Genomic DNA, 18,904 nt, shown 5'->3' on the forward strand with positions numbered 1-18,904 from the left:
AAACCAGGAACCAGATCCATCAGACAGATCAGAGATGTGGAGCTGAGACTGTGACATGTTGTTGATCCAGAAATGTCTTGACAGGAGGAAGAGGAGTGGTGTCTCTGACGTCCTGAAGGATCATGGAAAAAGACCCAGAACCAGAGGTGAGCTGCAGACAGCCAATCAGAGCAGCTGTGGACAAAGTGAGAGTGAACATCTGTCTGCTGATGTGGTCATTAGTGAAACCAGGACCTGTTGTTTTCTCCAGAGTCATTGTTCCATCACACAGCACTGACATTTAAGATGATGATTCAAACCTTCTCTTTGTTGTCTGTAGTTTTTCTGTAGCTGATGAAAATAATCTGATCAGATTGTCAGACTCTCTGTCTTCAGTCTGACTCTGTCTCTTCTCTCTCAGCAGATCGTGGTCTGCAGGAGGTTTTAGATCAACATAAGATCAGTCTGAGGAGCAGATGTGAACGAGTGACTGAAGGAACTGAGGGAACAGGAAGTGGAACAGGAAGTGGAACCCTCCTCAACAGGATCTACACTGAGCTCTACATCACAGAGGGACAGAGTGAAGAGGTTAATACCCAACATGAGGTGAGACAGCTGGAGACAACGTCCAAGAAGAAGACCCTCCAGGACACTACAATCAAGTGCAACGACATCTTTAAAGACTTACCTGTCCAACAGAGAGAGGACGTCTCTACGGTCTCACCTGTCCAACAGAGAGAGGACGTCTCTACGGTCCCACCTGTCCAACAGAGAGAGGAAGTCTCTACGGTCTCACCTGTCCAACAGAGAGAGGACGTCTCTACGGTCTCACCTGTCCAACAGAGAGAGGACGTCTCTACGGTCTCACCTGTCCAATGGAGAGAGGACGTCTCTACGGTCTCACCTGTCCAACGGAGAGAGGACGTCTCTACGGTCTCACCTGTCCAACAGAGAGAGGACGTCTCTACGGTCTCACCTGTCCAACATAGAGAGGACGTCTCTACGGTCTCACCTGTCCAACGGAGAGAGGACGTCTCTACGGTCTCACCTGTCCAACAGAGAGAGGACGTCTCTACGGTCTCACCTGTCCAACGGAGAGAGGACGTCTCTACGGTCTCACCTGTCCAACAGAGAGAGGACGTCTCTACGGTCTCACCTGTCCAACAGAGAGAGGACGTCTCTACTGTCTCACCTGTCCAACAGAGAGAGGACGTCTCTACGGTCTCACCTGCCCAACAGAGACCCATCAGAGTGGTTCTGACCAACGGCGTCGCTGGCGTTGGAAAAACCTTCTCGGTGCAGAAGTTCACTCTGGACTGGGCCGAGGGCTTGGAGAACCAAGATGTCAGTCTGCTGGTTCTGCTTTCGTTCAGGGAGCTGAACCTGATCAGAGATCAGCGGTTGAGTCTTCTCAGGCTGCTCCATGTTTTCCATCCAACATTACAGAAGGTCACAGCAGAGCAGCTGGCTGTCTGTAAACTTCTCTTCATCTTTGACGGCCTGGATGAAAGCCGACTGTCACTGGACTTCAACAACAGGGAGGTTGTGTCTGATGTCACACAGACGTCATCAGTCAACGTGCTGCTGACAAACCTCATCCAGGGGAATCTGCTTCCCTCCGCTCTGGTCTGGATCACCTCCAGACCTGCAGCAGCCAATCAGATCCCTCCTACATGTGTCGACAGGGTAACAGAGGTCCGAGGTTTCACTGACGCCCAGATGGAGGAGTACTTCAGGAGGAGGTCCAGTGATGAAGATCTGTCCAGCAGAATCATCTCACACATCCAGACGTCCAGGACCCTCCACATCATGTGTCAAGTCCCAGTCTTCTGCTGGATCAGTGCTACAGTTCTGGAGCACATGTTGACCACAGACCAGAGAGGAGAGCTGCCCAAGACCACGACGGACCTGTTCTCACACTTCCTGCTGGTCCAGACAAAGAGGAAGAAGAACAAGTACGGTGAAGGACATGAGACGAGTCCACAGGAGCTGACGGAGGCCGACAGGGAAGTTCTTCTGAAGCTGGGGAGGCTGGCGTTTGAACAGCTGGAGGAAGGAAACATCATGTTCTACCAAGAAGACCTGGAGCAGTGTGGTCTGGATGTCACAGAGGCCTTGGTGAACTCAGGACTCTGCACTGAGATCTTCAAAAGAGAGAGTGTGATCTTCCAGAAAACAGTCTACTGCTTTGTTCATCTGAGTGTTCAGGAGTTTCTGGCTGCAGTCTACATGTTTCACTGTTTCACCAACAGCAACACACAGGTCCTGGAGAACTTCCTGGGAGAACAACATGATGATTTAACCCTGGATCTCTTCCTGCAGAGAGCCATGCAGAAATCCCTCCGCAGTAGAAACGGTCACCTGGACCTGTTTGTTCGCTTCCTTCATGGCCTCTCTCTGGAGTCCAACCAGAGGCTGTTAGGAGGTCTGCTGGGTCAGACAGACAACAGACCAGAAACCATCCAGAGAACCATCAACAACCTGAAGGAGATGAAGAGTGATTACATCTCTCCTGACAGAAGCATCAACATCTTCCACTGTCTGACGGAGATGAAGGATCAGTCAGTTCATCAGGAGATCCAACAGTTCCTGGAGTCAGAGAAGAGATCAAAGAAGAAACTCTCTGAGATCCAGTGTTCAGCTCTGGCCTACATGCTGCAGATGTCAGAGCAGGTTCTGGACGAGTTGGACCTGAAGAAGTACAACACATCATATCGGGGACGATGGAGACTGATCGCAGCTGTGAGGAACTGCAGGAAGGCTGAGTGAGTCCAGACATGATCAATAACACACACACACACACACACACACACACACACACACACACACACACACACACACACACACACACACACACACACACACACACAGTCTCAGGTCAGTTGTGTTGTTTCTCCAGATGTTTTAACACTGTGAGTTTTAAACTTGCAGATGCTTCAGTTTGAGCTTCAAGCTGAAGATTAAAGTCCAACAAAGATGGACATGAACAATGTGCAGGTCTGACAGAGTGATGAGGGTCAGGACTGGGTATTGATCACTGATCACCTGAATCCATCTGATCTCTGATTCACTTTGATTCCTGATTCAACATCATGATTGTGTTTTAGATTTCAGTCCCAACTCCAGTTTGACTTGGACATGAATGAGACGCTCAGAGAACTGATGCTGTAAATTGTTGCATTATTAAAACCATGAATGTTGACATGATGAATGGAGCCAAAGCAGTTCCATTAATGCACTTTCTATTGAACATGAGCAACAGTGGAGTCGTCATGGCAACAGATAGCAGATGTAGCAGCAGCAGCAGCTCCACTGTGTGTCAACAGTCACAGCTGCTTCTTCACATCCTGCACATAGATCTGCTTCCATTCAGCTCCACACAGTTTCTACCTGACTGGACACTTGTTACCTTGGAGTCTAGAGGCTGCTGTGTGTGTGCTGCTGGTGTTGTGTGTTTGTGTACGCTAACACACCTGTGCTTCACCTGCTGGTTCAGTTGTGGCTGGTTGTGAAGCCGAAGCAGCTGCAGCTCCAGTGTAACAGACTGACTGTGTCATGTTTGTGTGTCCATCATCAGCACAGACACACAAACTGTCAGAAGAGTGAAGGACGATCAAAGCAGCTTCTCTCTCTTTTTACTCATCAACCATCTCAGTCACTGTGCAGCCGCCAGCTCTCACACACTTTTAAGGTGGAATGTTTTCTTGTGTGCTGCTCAGTGACCCATGGAAATCAATCAGTCCACCTTAAATGTCACCATGACAACCTGCAGCGTGTCCTTAGTCTGGATTAGATCTGTGCAGGACACACACTTTAGTGGTCAGATCTTCTGACTAAAGATGTTTCTACATTTCACCTTGATTTTCTTTGACTTCATTTCATGTTTGGAGAAAATCTGTGTGTGTGAGCGTTGTTCAGGTGACACCTGCAGCTCTACACCTGAGCTCACCTGACCACATCTACCTGTGTCGGCCGCAGGAGCCTGGATTAAACATCCATCTGGGCTTTGGTGAATGGATGTTGGAGGATTCAAGAGGAGGTGGATCTGAATCTGAATGGGGTTTTCCAGCCCAGCCCTGATGAGGATTATTGTTTCATGTCCAACACAAAGAGAGAAGATGAACTGAACCAGAGTGTGAAGAGCACATGTTGATCACATGATGACATGTTGTGTGTGTTTAGTACAAATTGTCTGATTTTACTCTCACACATTTTGTTTCTTCTCTAATCACAGACTTGGTGATTGTGGACTCTCAGAGATTCACTGTGAAGTCGTTGCCTCAGCTCTGAAGTCCAGCCCCTCCCACCTGACACACCTGGACCTGGGCTGGAACAACCTGAATGATTCATCAGTGAAGCTTCTGTGTGCTGGACTGGAGAGTCCAAACTGTAGACTGGAGACTCTGAGGTGAGTTCACTGACTGGAGCTGTTGTAGTTGTTTGAAGCTTCAGCTTCTCATTGGTTCATTATGTCAGGATTTGTGTGTGAGGATTTTTCTCAAGAAGCTGAAGAGAGAAAACAGTTGAGATGAGTCCAGAGAGAAGAAGGTGAGAGCAGTCGTAGTGTTTGTGATTCAGAGCAGCAGAGAACGAGCTCAGCTTCTACAACTGTTGTTTTCAACTCAGACACTTGTTGTTGAAGCAACGTGCAGCACTGATCTGAGAGCAGATGTTGAGTTGTGGTCAGAAACACAGCAGCTGGTGGATGTTGTGGAGCTGACAGAACCATGGGAGGAAGCATGAGAGGAAGCAGCTGAGATCCACAGAGCTGGCAGCAGAGGCAGAGGAGGCTGGAAAGCTGCGCTCCAGTGGAGGCTGGCTGTAGGGAGCTGTTGGCAGCTAAAGTCTGCTCCCTGGTAGCTCAACTGGCTGGGAGAGGCTGGAGTGTGAAGCAGGAAGTGAAGAGCACGGCACACACTGCAGCCACTTCCTGTCAATGAGTGTGAATGCTGAGAATCGAGGTGAGACAGGTGAGAGCAGAGCTGCTAGTGTTGGTCTTGTTGCTGCTGACATGAAGCAGCTGCAGAGGCTCAGCTGGTTTGTTTGGAGGCTCACCAAGATGGGCTGAAGGTTGTTGCTTCATGTGGCGGCTCAGGCTCAGAGTGTTGACTCAGTGCTTGGCTGAGGGCAGGAGTCAGAAGCAGCTCAAAGTGACAGCTGAGCTTCTTGAACGTGGGCTTGTGTGAGCTGTTGAACACAGTCAGTGTGCAGAGCAGAGCAGCAGCACAGAAGCTGAGTGATGAGTTGCTGTGGACGGGCTCGCCACCAACAACCTGCTTCACATACTTTCAAAACGCCCACGGAGAAAAGCTGACCACGTCGTTCTGAAGATTGTCACAACTTGATGTTGCTGTCAAACAGCCCTGAACTCTGGAGCCGTGTTTGTCGGCCATTGAAGCGGCGTATCGCTACGCACACGCGCACTATGACGCACACTGTATGAGTGCAGATGAGCTGTTGGAGTGAGAAGGAGCTCAGTGACAGAGTCTCTGAGAAATGTGGCTGCACAACATGAGTTTGTATGGATGGAGCCACAGCAGTGGAGGCTGGTCCATAGAGGCAGAGGAGGTTGGTCCTCCTCTATTTTTGAGAGGCCACAGGAAGATCAACATATTTTTAATAAAGAGTAACTGGTTGAAATAAACCTTTACCAAATCATTTATAATATATTTTTAAATCTCTTTTATGGAAGAAAATCCATTAAATCCACTTAAAACAGCTCAACAGCGCCGCCTGCAGACGGAGGAGACAGAGTAGTCTGTGTGAGGAGCAGGGAGCAGGAAGGGGGGGGCTTAGGGGAGGACGGAGGGCTTCTGTCCTCCTCTAGACGCCTCGGGGCGGGATCTCCTTCCATTCTCTCAATGCATTTAGGATTTTTTCATGCTGATCTGTGATGACGCACTAAGGGAGGACGTCCTCCCTTACCAATCAGCAACCAGAACACAAGATTGACACCAGGTTGGTCCAATTACAGTTCTCCAACCCCCCTTGGTTACTGTTGCTATGTGCGCCAAACTTTCACTCCCAGCCGTGCTGCTCCTGCTGCTCCTAGCACAAGAAATACGGAGTTTTCAGCGACATTGGCATCAATTTGAAAGGAAATATCAGCAGATTTCTGGATAAACTGTTAGGAGATATCAGAGAGAAGCAGTCAGAGAGATTGTTCATAGTTTTCAGATACGTGACCTGGGCCGTCAGCTCAGGTAAAAGAATAGCTAGCCAAATATGTATGTAATTTGAGTGGAACACTTTGCTTACAGATCTCCATGGTTTTTGTTTTTACTTTTTCCCCACTGTGACATTTACAGGTGTTAAACACTGGCCTGCTTTTTTTTTTTTTTTTACATCCCACATGATAAAGGCTCTGTCTTTTTCATTAGGCCTGTGTTAATCTGAAAACAGTATAATTGAATAAAATGATCTTGTTTTTAAAAAATCTTGTAAGACATTGTTTTACTGTTTAATTTTCATTGAATATCAGAAAGTAGGGATAAGTAGTCAACTAGTAGAAAATAACATGACGCCGTGGACTGGTTTTCCTCCTGTCCTCCCCAATTTTTTCAGTCACCAGCCGCCACTGAGCCACAGGTGGAGCTGACAGGTGAAGAGGCGGAGTCACTGCGTCTGTGTTGAAGCAGCAGCAGCTTCTCATGAATATTAATGAGCTGTTTTCTCTCTGTCACTGTTTAACCTGCTTCCTGTTGCTTCAGCTGTTGGACTTTGATTTTCTAAACTTGTTCTTTCTGAAGCTTCTTCAGCTCTGAACAGATGATGAGACACTGAACGCTGTCAACAAGGAGCTTTGTCCTCAACTCACTGCTTTTATTCTTTATTCAGATTGGAGAACTGCAGTTTATCAGAGATCAGCTGTTCTTCTCTGGTCTCAGCTCTGAAGTCCAACCCCTCCCACCTGAGACACCTGGACCTGAGTAAGAACAACCTGCAGGATTCAGGAGTGAAGGATCTGAGTGGTTTTCTAGAGAGTCCAGACTGTAGACTGGAGACTCTGAGGTCAGTTCACTGACTGTTGTATCTGATCCACCTACAGTGGATTAAAGTGAACTTATAAAAATATACTTTCTTCAGAAAACATTAAATAGAAATATATTTTTTCTGTGTTTCTATATTTAGATTTTAATGCATCTTGAGCAGGACATGTCCTAAAAACAAAAAACTCTTCTTCTAAATAATCTGTGACAAATGATGTAAAATGAGTCCAGAAACACAGAGTTGTATTAATTCCTCATTTGAGTCCAGATTTATTTTCCTCTTTATTCAGATTTTTATCAAAAATCAAAGTTACACCACTTGACACTGGGTTTCATCACGTCATTGACCCCTGTGCTGTTAGTTTATTGATTTAACCCTGATACGAGTTGATCAATAAAGTTATTGATAATAATAATAATAACAGAGAAGAAGAAAAATACAAAGTTAGTGACATGAAATGGTACAAATATAAATCTGTCTAAAAGAATCAGAATCTCTAAATCAGAGAGTTGTAGTCAGTGTTTAGTCCAACAGGTATTGATCAGATATTGATTGTATATTGACAGACTGAGCTGAGGTCAGCAGCAGCTGATGAATCTGTGCTGACATGTGGATGATGTGTGTAGAAGGCCACACGATGAAGATCCACAAGAACACAAGGACAAAGTCCCTCTATTGATTATTGATCAGGACTCATCTGATTATTGATCAGTTATCAATTAATTTATCTGCTTCTTTTATTCTTTATTCAGATTGATGAGCTGCAGTTTGTCAAAGATCAGCTGTTCTTCTCTGGTCTCAGCTCTGAAGTCCAACCCCTCCCACCTGAGAGAACTGGACCTGAGAGAGAACAACCTGAAGTCTTCAGACGTGAAGGATCTGGATGATCTAGTGAAGAGTCCAGACTGTAGACTGGAGACTGTGAGGTCAGTAGGGGGGCGGAGTCAGTCTGTGCTGCTTTCAGCACTATTGGACTAAAGTCAGTGAGACAATAACAGAGACAACAGTCAGCCAATCAGAGCAGAGAGAGACAACAGTCAGCCAATCAGAGCAGAGAGAGACAACAGTCAGCCAATCAGAGTAGAGAGAGGCAACAGTCAGCCAATCAGAGCAGAGAGAGAGACAACAGTCAGCCAATCAGAGCAGAGAGAGACAACAGTCAGCCAATCAGAGCAGAGAGAGAGACAACAGTCAGCCAATCAGAGCAGAGAGAGAGACAACAGTCAGCCAATCAGAGCAGAGAGAGACAACAGTCAGCCAATCAGAGCAGAGAGAGAGGCAACAGTCGGCCAATCAGAGCAGAGAGAGAGACAACAGTCAGCCAATCAGAGCAGAGAGAGACAACAGTCAGCCAATCAGAGCAGAGAGAGACAACAGTCAGCCAATCAGAGCAGAGAGAGACAACAGTCAGCCAATCAGAGTAGAGAGAGGCAACAGTCAGCCAATCAGAGCAGAGAGAGAGGCAACAGTCGGCCAATCAGAGCAGAGAGAGACAACAGTCGGCCAATCAGAGCAGAGAGAGACAACAGTCGGCCAATCAGAGCAGAGAGAGAGACAACAGTCGGCCAATCAGAGCAGAGAGTGAGACAACAGTCAGCCAATCAGAGCAGAGAGTGAGACAACAGTCAGCCAATCAGAGCAGAGAGAGACAACAGTCAGCCAATTAGAGCAGAGAGACAACAGTCAGCCAATCAGAGCAGAGAGAGACAACAGTCAGCCAATCAGAGCAGAGAGAGAGACAACAGTCAGTCAATCAGAGCAGAGAGAGAGACAACAGTCAGCCAATCAGAGCAGAGAGAGAGACAACAGTCAGCCAATCAGAGCAGAGAGAGAGAGAGACAACAGTCAGCCAATCAGAGCAGAGAGAGAGACAACAGTCAGCCAATCAGAGCAGAGAGAGAGAGAGAGACAACAGTCAGCCAATCAGAGCAGAGAGAGACAACAGTCAGCCAATCAGAGCAGAGAGAGAGACAACAGTCAGCCAACCAGAGCAGAGAGAGACAACAGTCAGCCAATCAGAGCAGAGAGAGAGACAACAGTCAGCCAATCAGAGCAGAGAGAGACAACAGTCAGCCAATCAGAGCAGAGAGACAACAGTCAGCCAATCAGAGCAGAGAGAGAGACAACAGTCAGCCAATCAGAGCAGAGAGTGAGACAACAGTCAGCCAATCAGAGCAGAGAGAGACAACAGTCAGCCAATCAGAGCAGAGAGTGAGACAACAGTCAGCCAATCAGAGCAGAGAGAGACAACAGTCGGCCAATCAGAGCAGAGAGAGACAACAGTCAGCCAATCAGAGCAGAGAGAGAGACAACAGTCGGCCAATCAGAGCAGAGAGTGAGACAACAGTCAGCCAATTAGAGCAGAGAGTGAGACAACAGTCAGCCAATCAGAGCAGAGAGTGAGACAACAGTCAGCCAATCAGAGCAGAGAGAGAGACAACAGTCAGCCAATTAGAGCAGAGAGACAACAGTCAGCCAATCAGAGCAGAGAGAGAGAGAGAGACAACAGTCAGCCAATCAGAGCAGAGAGAGACAACAGTCAGCCAACCAGAGCAGAGAGAGACAACAGTCAGCCAATCAGAGCAGAGAGAGACAACAGTCAGCCAATCAGAGCAGAGAGAGACAACAGTCAGCCAATCAGAGCAGAGAGAGACAACAGTCAGCCAATCAGAGCAGAGAGACAACAGTCAGCCAATCAGAGCAGAGAGAGACAACAGTCAGCCAATCAGAGCAGAGAGAGAGACAACAGTCAGCCAATCAGAGCAGAGAGAGACAACAGTCAGCCAATCAGAGCAGAGAGAGACAACATTCAGCCAATCAGAGCAGAGAGAGAGACAACAGTCAGCCAATCAGAGCAGAGAGAGACAACAGTCAGCCAATCAGAGAGAGACAACAGTCAGCCAATCAGAGAGAGACAACATTCAGCCAATCAGAGCAGAGAGAGAGACAACAGTCAGCCAATCAGAGCAGAGAGAGAGACAACAGTCAGCCAATCAGAGAGAGACAACAGTCAGCCAATCAGAGCAGAGAGTGAGACAACAGTCAGCCAATCAGAGCAGAGAGAGAGACAACAGTCAGCCAATCAGAGCAGAGAGAGACAACAGTCAGCCAATCAGAGCAGAGAGAGAGAGAGAGACAACAGTCAGCCAATCAGAGCAGAGAGAGACAACAGTCAGCCAACCAGAGCAGAGAGAGACAACAGTCAGCCAATCAGAGCAGAGAGAGACAACAGTCAGCCAATCAGAGCAGAGAGAGACAACAGTCAGCCAATCAGAGCAGAGAGAGACAACAGTCAGCCAATCAGAGCAGAGAGACAACAGTCAGCCAATCAGAGAGAGAGAGAGAGACAACAGTCAGCCAATCAGGGCAGAGAGAGAGACAACAGTCAGCCAATCAGAGCAGAGAGAGAGACAACAGTCAGCCAATTAGAGCAGAGAGACAACAGTCAGCCAATCAGAGCAGAGAGAGAGAGAGAGACAACAGTCAGCCAATCAGAGCAGAGAGAGACAACAGTCAGCCAACCAGAGCAGAGAGAGACAACAGTCAGCCAATCAGAGCAGAGAGAGACAACAGTCAGCCAATCAGAGCAGAGAGAGACAACAGTCAGCCAATCAGAGCAGAGAGAGACAACAGTCAGCCAATCAGAGCAGAGAGACAACAGTCAGCCAATCAGAGCAGAGAGAGACAACAGTCAGCCAATCAGAGCAGAGAGAGAGACAACAGTCAGCCAATCAGAGCAGAGAGAGACAACAGTCAGCCAATCAGAGCAGAGAGAGACAACATTCAGCCAATCAGAGCAGAGAGAGAGACAACAGTCAGCCAATCAGAGCAGAGAGAGACAACAGTCAGCCAATCAGAGAGAGACAACAGTCAGCCAATCAGAGAGAGACAACATTCAGCCAATCAGAGCAGAGAGAGAGACAACAGTCAGCCAATCAGAGCAGAGAGAGAGACAACAGTCAGCCAATCAGAGAGAGACAACAGTCAGCCAATCAGAGCAGAGAGTGAGACAACAGTCAGCCAATCAGAGCAGAGAGAGAGACAACAGTCAGCCAATCAGAGCAGAGAGAGACAACAGTCAGCCAATCAGAGCAGAGAGAGAGAGAGAGACAACAGTCAGCCAATCAGAGCAGAGAGAGACAACAGTCAGCCAACCAGAGCAGAGAGAGACAACAGTCAGCCAATCAGAGCAGAGAGAGACAACAGTCAGCCAATCAGAGCAGAGAGAGACAACAGTCAGCCAATCAGAGCAGAGAGAGACAACAGTCAGCCAATCAGAGCAGAGAGACAACAGTCAGCCAATCAGAGCAGAGAGAGACAACAGTCAGCCAATCAGAGCAGAGAGAGAGACAACAGTCAGCCAATCAGAGCAGAGAGAGACAACAGTCAGCCAATCAGAGCAGAGAGAGACAACATTCAGCCAATCAGAGCAGAGAGAGAGACAACAGTCAGCCAATCAGGGCAGAGAGAGACAACAGTCAGCCAATCAGGGCAGAGAGAGACAACAGTCAGCCAATCAGAGCAGAGAGACAACAGTCAGCCAATCAGGGCAGAGAGAGACAACAGTCAGCCAATCAGAGCAGAGAGAGACAACAGTCAGCCAATCAGAGCAGAGAGACAACAGTCAGCCAATCAGAGAGAGAGAGAGAGACAACAGTCAGCCAATCAGGGCAGAGAGAGACAACAGTCAGCCAATCAGAGCAGAGAGAGAGACGATCACTGATCAATCACCTCTGTCCTCTGCTTCTCTTCTCAGATGGGACTAAACTCCTTCCCTCCTTCACCTCCCTCACTGACCTGAGAGCAGCTCCACTGTCTCTCTCAGAGTCCAGTCCACCATCCTCCCTGTGTGTTCTGGACCTGACAGAGATCATCACTGTCTCTGGACTCATCTGATCCTCTACACACTCTCTGCTCCTCCTCCTCCTCCTCCTCCTCCTCCTCTTCGTCCTCCTTCCTCCTCCTGTTTCCTTCATCATCCATTCTGGTCAATCAGCTCCATCTTGTGGTGTGGTGAAGAACTGCAGCTCATTTCCGTTTCCACATTATTCAGTGTTTCTAAACATGATGGAGGTTCAGATCAGGTTGCTATGACAACAGTTAACACATTAATGTACGTACCATGTTTGTAAACACTGTTTATTTTGTATAATGATCAATGATGTATATATTATTGTATATGTATGTATATATATTTTCTATGTAGTTTTTTCTGGCTCTAATGTGACTCTGGCCTCTCAGGGAGCAGAGGAGAGAGAGGTGACAGCAGCAAGAGCAAAACCCTGTTTACTGAACATGAAGCAACAAAAACACATTTATCTAAACAATTAAAGCAACCAATAGATTTGTAATTTGTTTTCAAGTCACACATTTTGCTTTTGAGACGACAGTTTTTTGCTTCAGTGAGTTTTTTTCTCTCTTGAATAAAGTTTTATTCTTTCTCAAGCTCTTGTTTCTGTTTGACGTTGAAGAGGTTTTGTTTGGATCGATTTGATACAAAAGTAATTCCATAGTTTTACAGCTGGAATTTACAAACCAGTTCAATCTGTGGTGATGGATCAATGAACCATGGATCAATGATTCAATTTGTGGTTAAAATAAAAAGATGTCGCTGCAGCTGAGGTCTGGACTGGTCTGGAGAAAAACTATCCAGATTCTGAGACCTTGGACCAATACAGGTGTGTGTGCAGGTACAAGAACCTTCTAACAGAAAAGTCTATTTAAATAACTTTGGACCAACAAGTTACAAAATGACAAAAATATTTTATTATCATAAATGACAAAGTGTGTGTGTGTGTGTGTGTTCAGAAGCTGAGTGAAAACGCTCTGTACGACAGGTTAGTGAAGATGTCGATGTGGTCGCTGCTGCCTCCGACCGTCAGCACCTGCACACACACACACACACACACACACACACACACACACACACACACACACGTTAAGCTCAGAGTCCAAAGCATCAGTATTTATTTGTAGCAGCATGAAACAGACTGATCGATAATAATATTTAGAGCTGCAACAATAAATCGAACAATAATCGATTATTAAATGAATCGTCAACTATTCTGATAATCTAATAATCAGTTTGAGTCGTTTCTTAAGAAAAAAAAGTCCAGCTTCTTAAATGTGAATATTTCTGGTTTCTTTGTTCCTTTATGACAATAAACTGAGACAAAACAAGACATTTGAGGACGTCGTCTTGTATGTATGAATATTTTTCAACATTTTATAACATTTTATTGACCAAACAACTAATGAATTAATCGTTTAAATAATAGACAGATTAATCGACAATAAAACTAACCGTTAGTTGCAGCCCTGATAATATTATTTATAATAACAATATTATTAGTAATATTAATAATGATGGTGTTTGTGATCAGGACCAGAGGCCGTGCTGCGTTCAGGGACTCACCCGGTGCTCGGTGCTGTTGGTGTTGAGCTGCAGCGTGTTGAGGCTCTGAGAGGAGCAGGGGATCTGAGCCTTGACCTCGCCCCCCCTGAACTGAGGCCGCACACACATCTGTAAAAAACCGCACACGCACACACACACACACAGGTGAAAACAGGCAAGTCATCCATTCTGATTAATCAGCTCCATCTTGTGGTGTGATGAAGAATTGCAGCTCATTTCCACATTATTCAGTTTTTCTAAACATGATGGAGCTACAATATAATATATATTTTATATGTAGTTTTTCTGGCTCTAATGTGACTCTGGCCTCTCAGGGAGCAGAGGAGAGAGAGAGGTGACAACAGCTTCAGTGAGTTTTTTTGTCTCTCTTAAAGCAGAAGTAAGTGATATATTTGTGTTAATATAAGTCTTAAATAGTTGTATCTTCTGACAGCAATCACTTCTATAGAGTGTTTGGTCTGAAACACGGGTCTGTCAGTCACTCTGCTCTGCTCTGAGCCGAGGAGAAAACATTTATCGTATCCTACAGTTTTTATCCAATGAGGAGAGAGAACGGCATGCAGGGCTGTGTGTGCAGCCAAGGGACGCCGTGAATGTGGCGACGTAGGGACGAGGACTGTTATGGTGCGTTCAAGGAAACTCGTATTTTTCCGACCGTGAAGTCGTACCAGTTCGATCTGGTACGAGTTCACGGGTCAGAAGTTACGAGTGGCCGTTATAGTGACTTTCACCGGTAAAACAGGTTGGAAAAACACGAGTGGGTTGCCTGGAACGCTACAAAGTCGTAAGTCATGACTTGAAGCTGTAATTTACGATTTCAAAAGCCTGCCTGGAACGCAGCATTAGCGAAAACGACCGGACCACTTACTTCTGCTTTAAATAAAGTTCTATTCTTTCTCAAGCTCTTGTTTCTGTTTGACGTTGAAGAGGTTTTGTTTGGATCGATTTGATACAAAAGTAATTCCATAGTTTTACAGCTGGAATTTACAAACCAGTTCAATCTGTGGTGATGGATCAATGAACCATGGATCAATGATTTACCAACTTTAGCTTTAAGTCAAAAAATAAGAATAAAATGAAGTTTGACTGACAGACACACAGAACAGCATAGATAAGTACAGTGGCAATAACTTTTGCTGAATTCCAAACTGTGGAGCTACAAGGACACTGAAAAAATGCGCAGAGCAGCAACGACAACACAATTAAAGTTCAAATGCAACCGAAAATTAAACCCGTCACTGGAAGAGCTGAGAGCGCCGACATCGTGGTCTTCAGACGTAAAGACTGGAAAGGAGACAAAGTCAGAGCCTGTCAATGCAAGCAGTGGTGGAGCCAGTGCAAAAGCAACGCACACCAAGAACGGAAACAGCGGCGGGAAGACGAGGATGTGCGAGCGGCAACAAGTATGTGTTTGAGATGAGCGACAGAGCCTGACCGTCAACGTTTTAAAGTTCAAGAATGTCTAGGACTCTTCCCAGGCAGAGACACACTGAGTGGACTTGGCTTATGACAGTGCACTGGAGTTGCAGAGCACAGAGTAGATGCAGAGGTTTGCTCCAACGACAGTAAACAGCGCCACAACGCAACACTAAGACAGACTTTGCAGGCTACATCCCATCATACCCGCAGCACGTCTTTTCTGTTTAAGCTGCTGCTGCCTCCGGATGGTACAAGATGGTACAAAACTCAACATTCACGACTCAGTAACCGACTATATCAGTGTAGTGAGGGAGTGTTTTGTCTCCCTGTGAGCTTCCCAGAGAGTTTTCTGGGAGAATGAATGACTGATGATGTTCATCTGTAAGAGACAGAGATGGGGACTCGAGGTTGCGTTTTCTTCATATTGCATTGCAATATCCTGTTTAAAGTGATCATATAATAAACAACTAATCAATAGGCTACTGTATAGATAAAGGAGTGATAATAACCTACAGTAAATGCTTTGAATCGCTTAGATATAGCTGTGCAGTATCCTTAGTAGACTGGATAGCAGCAGATGATAGAAGGGTCATTACAACCAGAAGAGACAGGAGACTTTTATTTTTTAGAGACTTGAGACTTGACTTGGACTCGTGACCAAAGATTTGAGACTTGATGAAGTCTCACCCCTCAAAGACTTGAGACTTGACTCGGACTTGCAAAAAAAGACTTGAACATCTCTGGTATGAGAAGTAATGACACTCACCTGTATCAGTGGATGGGGAGGAGGAGGCTGGACGGCGTCGGAGACAGACAGGAAATGTTGTCTGTCTGCAGCTGTTGGTGAGACGGTGGCCGTGGTGCCGTGGCGGCTCGGTGCTGTTCACGACTTTTAGTGTCACCGGCAGAGAAGACGGTTAAATAGGGGAGCTGTGTCACATCATCTGTTAGGAGGGGGGCTCTACACCTCCTTTAGGTAGCGAGGGACCGACGGAGAAGTGAGTGGCTTGAACGCTGAGCCAGCCAGGTTAGGTTGACACGGCACAGGAAGACACAACACGACAACACGTGGTAATGTTTGGGCTGCTGCAGCCGTGCACGGCAGCAGTGGGACATCGCCGGAGAAAAAAGACAGAGAGAGAGAGAGAGAATGAGTGTTGCCTCGAAAGAAAATATGAAGGAGAGCTCGGACGACTGACCGCAAAACCAAGGAGACACTTGTGTTTTCAAATGTTCCAATTTTTACATGTAAAGTATTTCCATTCTACATGACTTTTTTTGTTGTTGTATTAAACAATTGAAAAACTTCACAAAGGGCTACTTGTTTGATCAAAAAATAAATAAAGTTGCAACATCCATCTTAAATATAATAATTATTTTCATAGGCCTATATCCTATGTGCAGAGGCTGTCACACGTGCACATGTTAATGATTCCTAACAATAATTATTAACAGTGATTTACCATGGTTTGAAACGCAGGTACATCAAATTAAAATGCATCTGCACAAAATAATCTATGTTCATTAGCCTGTATGTTCATCATTACATCTGTCATGTTCAATTTTTGATGGAAAATAAATATTTTAATCAGAAATAACCTTCTGATATCATAAAATCTCACTTGTGAGTATGAGGGAACATTTAGACTTGACAAAAATAGTGATTTGAGTTATATTGTGATATATATCGATATGGACTGATATAAAAAATGATTGAGGCAGGTGTTTCTGTGGTAGAAGTGGTTCTGAGCTGCCTCCAGAGTGGACTGGTCTGTATTGATGTGTGTTTTGTCACTGAGTTCCCTCTGTGTGCAGTGTAAAGGTTGCTGTGCATTTAGTATTGTGTGCAGTGTGTCTGTGTAAATCTCTCGTTCATTTGTGGTGCTGTGTGTTGCAGGGTTGTGCAGCAGCTGCCTGGCCCTCTGTGGGGCTGGTTGCAGTTTCAGATGTCACAAGTATTTCTTCATGAATGACTCACTATAATAAAGACTTGTTTTTGTTGTACACCTACCTGTGTCTGTGGTGGATCCTCTTTCACAGGACCAGACCAGGTTAACAAAGGTGGTGGGAACTTTCCACGACCTTTAAAATCCTCAGACAAAATGTATTACATCATCAACACACAGTAAATGATGAATGTAAAGTGTAACCATTCTTGACAAAGAGGAGGAATACATAAGTGTTACTAGTAAGGGCATTTTAGCAAATATTTGACCAATCTGGGAACTAAATCCTTACCAAGAAATTTCTTCACAATTGTCTTTAGGAACGTGCGTAATATCATGTCTTAAAATGTTGAAATTCAACTCCCGTGGGAAACCCCCTAAAAAACTACTCAAAGTTGGGGTACCCGTAACTGGATTTTTGAACATTCCGAAATGTTAAATTTGGCCTTAAGTAACTTGTGAGGGGTCAAACTAGGGGTTTTTCATGATTCTGGGTTGATCGCAAACATTAGTTTTACACCCAAAACACTCCTTGGTGGAGAAAAAAACAACCACACCCACTTTTCTTGTTCATCGGAACCCCCACTACCACCAATAGAATGTATTACAGAGAAGCCATTCCTTATCATTGCAGAGGTTGTGTTACATAATACTACTAAATACTCAATATAATATAACTTTTATTCTACCCTTTTTTCTATAGGACATTATACAGACCCTCCAGGATTTTGTGGTGTCGCTAAATTTATTAAAAAAGTTATTATAAATGTAATTTATTACCGTATGCGGACCGGTAGCAAGCAGCGAGAGAGAAAAGACAGTGGACATGCACCAGATTTCACATACCAGCAACAACTGAAACAAGTTTGTTCAAAATGAAGATAGGAAAAGTACAAAAAATACACAGTGGTGCTACATTGATTGCAAACATGATCATGTTAATCTGCACACACACTGAGCATCAATCTCCATCGAGCATCCAGACTCTAAGAGGTCGTTTTTGAAGAATGGAAAAAGATGTTGCAGTGTGTCACAAACTTGTTCATTCCAGCTTGGGCCTATTGCTTGGTCATGACCGTATGGTAGCTGTTGTAGTGTATTATGGGATTTGTAATGTGAGTAATGTGAATGCTATATTGGTGGGCCATTATTAACATAATATTTTTCTTGAAGGCCATATAAAAGTGTATCGCAGGACAGATCTGGCCCCCAGGTTTTTGACATGAGATTGACGTGTGTGCTAGATTAATGTCCAACAATGTAAAAAGGTAGAATATAGTTATATTAAGTATTCAGTAGTAATAGTAGAAGTTTTTTTGTGACATTAAAGAAAACCTCTGTCATTCACAGGAATAGCTTACTGTATCTCTAATGTATTCTATTGAGTATAGTAGATCACCGCCTAAACCTAACTACATAAATCCTCGTGAAGACAATAGGCCTACACCATGTTATCCTAGTTTGATAGCTAATGGAGCAGTCAGGTAGCATTTAGGAAAATAAAATGGTCAGATGGTCACCAGATTCAGTCGCACATAGGAGTTGGCTAACTAACCATAGTATTTACTGTTAGCCAACTAACAACCATTTTGGTAAGACTTTGACACCTATCTCTATAATGCATTATAACCATACTTATAATGAGTTATAATGTGGTTATAGCATTGTATAACTATAATTATAAACATTCATAAATAATCATAATACATTATAACAATAATCATAACACACTATAAAGCATTTTATTGTGACTTAGGTATTATAATACGTTATAATTGTTAGTAACTCGCTGACAATGCCCACGTCGATAATACATTATAAATATAGTTATAATGTGTTATAATTGGCTTATAAAAGTGTATAACCATCATTATAAATACTCATAAATGATCATAAGGCTTTATAACATTTAGCATAACACATTATAGAGCATTTTATAAAGTATTATAATAGAGTTATAATGCTCTATGATGTGTTATGCTTATTGTTATAAAGTCTTATGATCATTTATGAGTGTTTATTATGATAGTTATACACGACTATAAGCCAATTGTAATGCATTATAACTATATTTATAATGCATAAATGTGGGCATTGTCAGCGAGTTACTAACAATTATAACGTATTATAATACCTGACCTTATTAGTCATGATA

The 18,904-nt window shown here is 44.7% G+C and overlaps 2 protein-coding genes across 2 annotated transcripts in view; both read left to right on the forward strand.

The window, feature by feature from the left end:
• LOC146982298 (NACHT, LRR and PYD domains-containing protein 12-like) overlaps positions 1–18,904 on the forward strand; it is a 182,929-nt gene that overhangs the window by 74,214 nt on the left and 89,811 nt on the right. The gene's annotated exons all lie outside the window — the stretch shown is intronic.
• LOC146982300 (protein NLRC3-like) lies at positions 56–11,735 on the forward strand. The gene is made up of 5 exons (XM_085785497.1): positions 56–60; positions 1,149–2,744; positions 4,214–4,387; positions 7,722–7,895; positions 11,726–11,735. Exons 1-5 carry the CDS (start codon positions 56–58, stop codon positions 11,733–11,735), a joined length of 1,959 nt encoding a protein of 652 aa, XP_085641623.1.

The sequence above is a fragment of the Trachurus japonicus genome, chromosome 8 (assembly GCF_045865225.1).
Source record: "Trachurus japonicus isolate A0001 chromosome 8, Traja_1.0".
Lineage (NCBI taxonomy): Eukaryota > Metazoa > Chordata > Actinopteri > Carangiformes > Carangidae > Trachurus > Trachurus japonicus.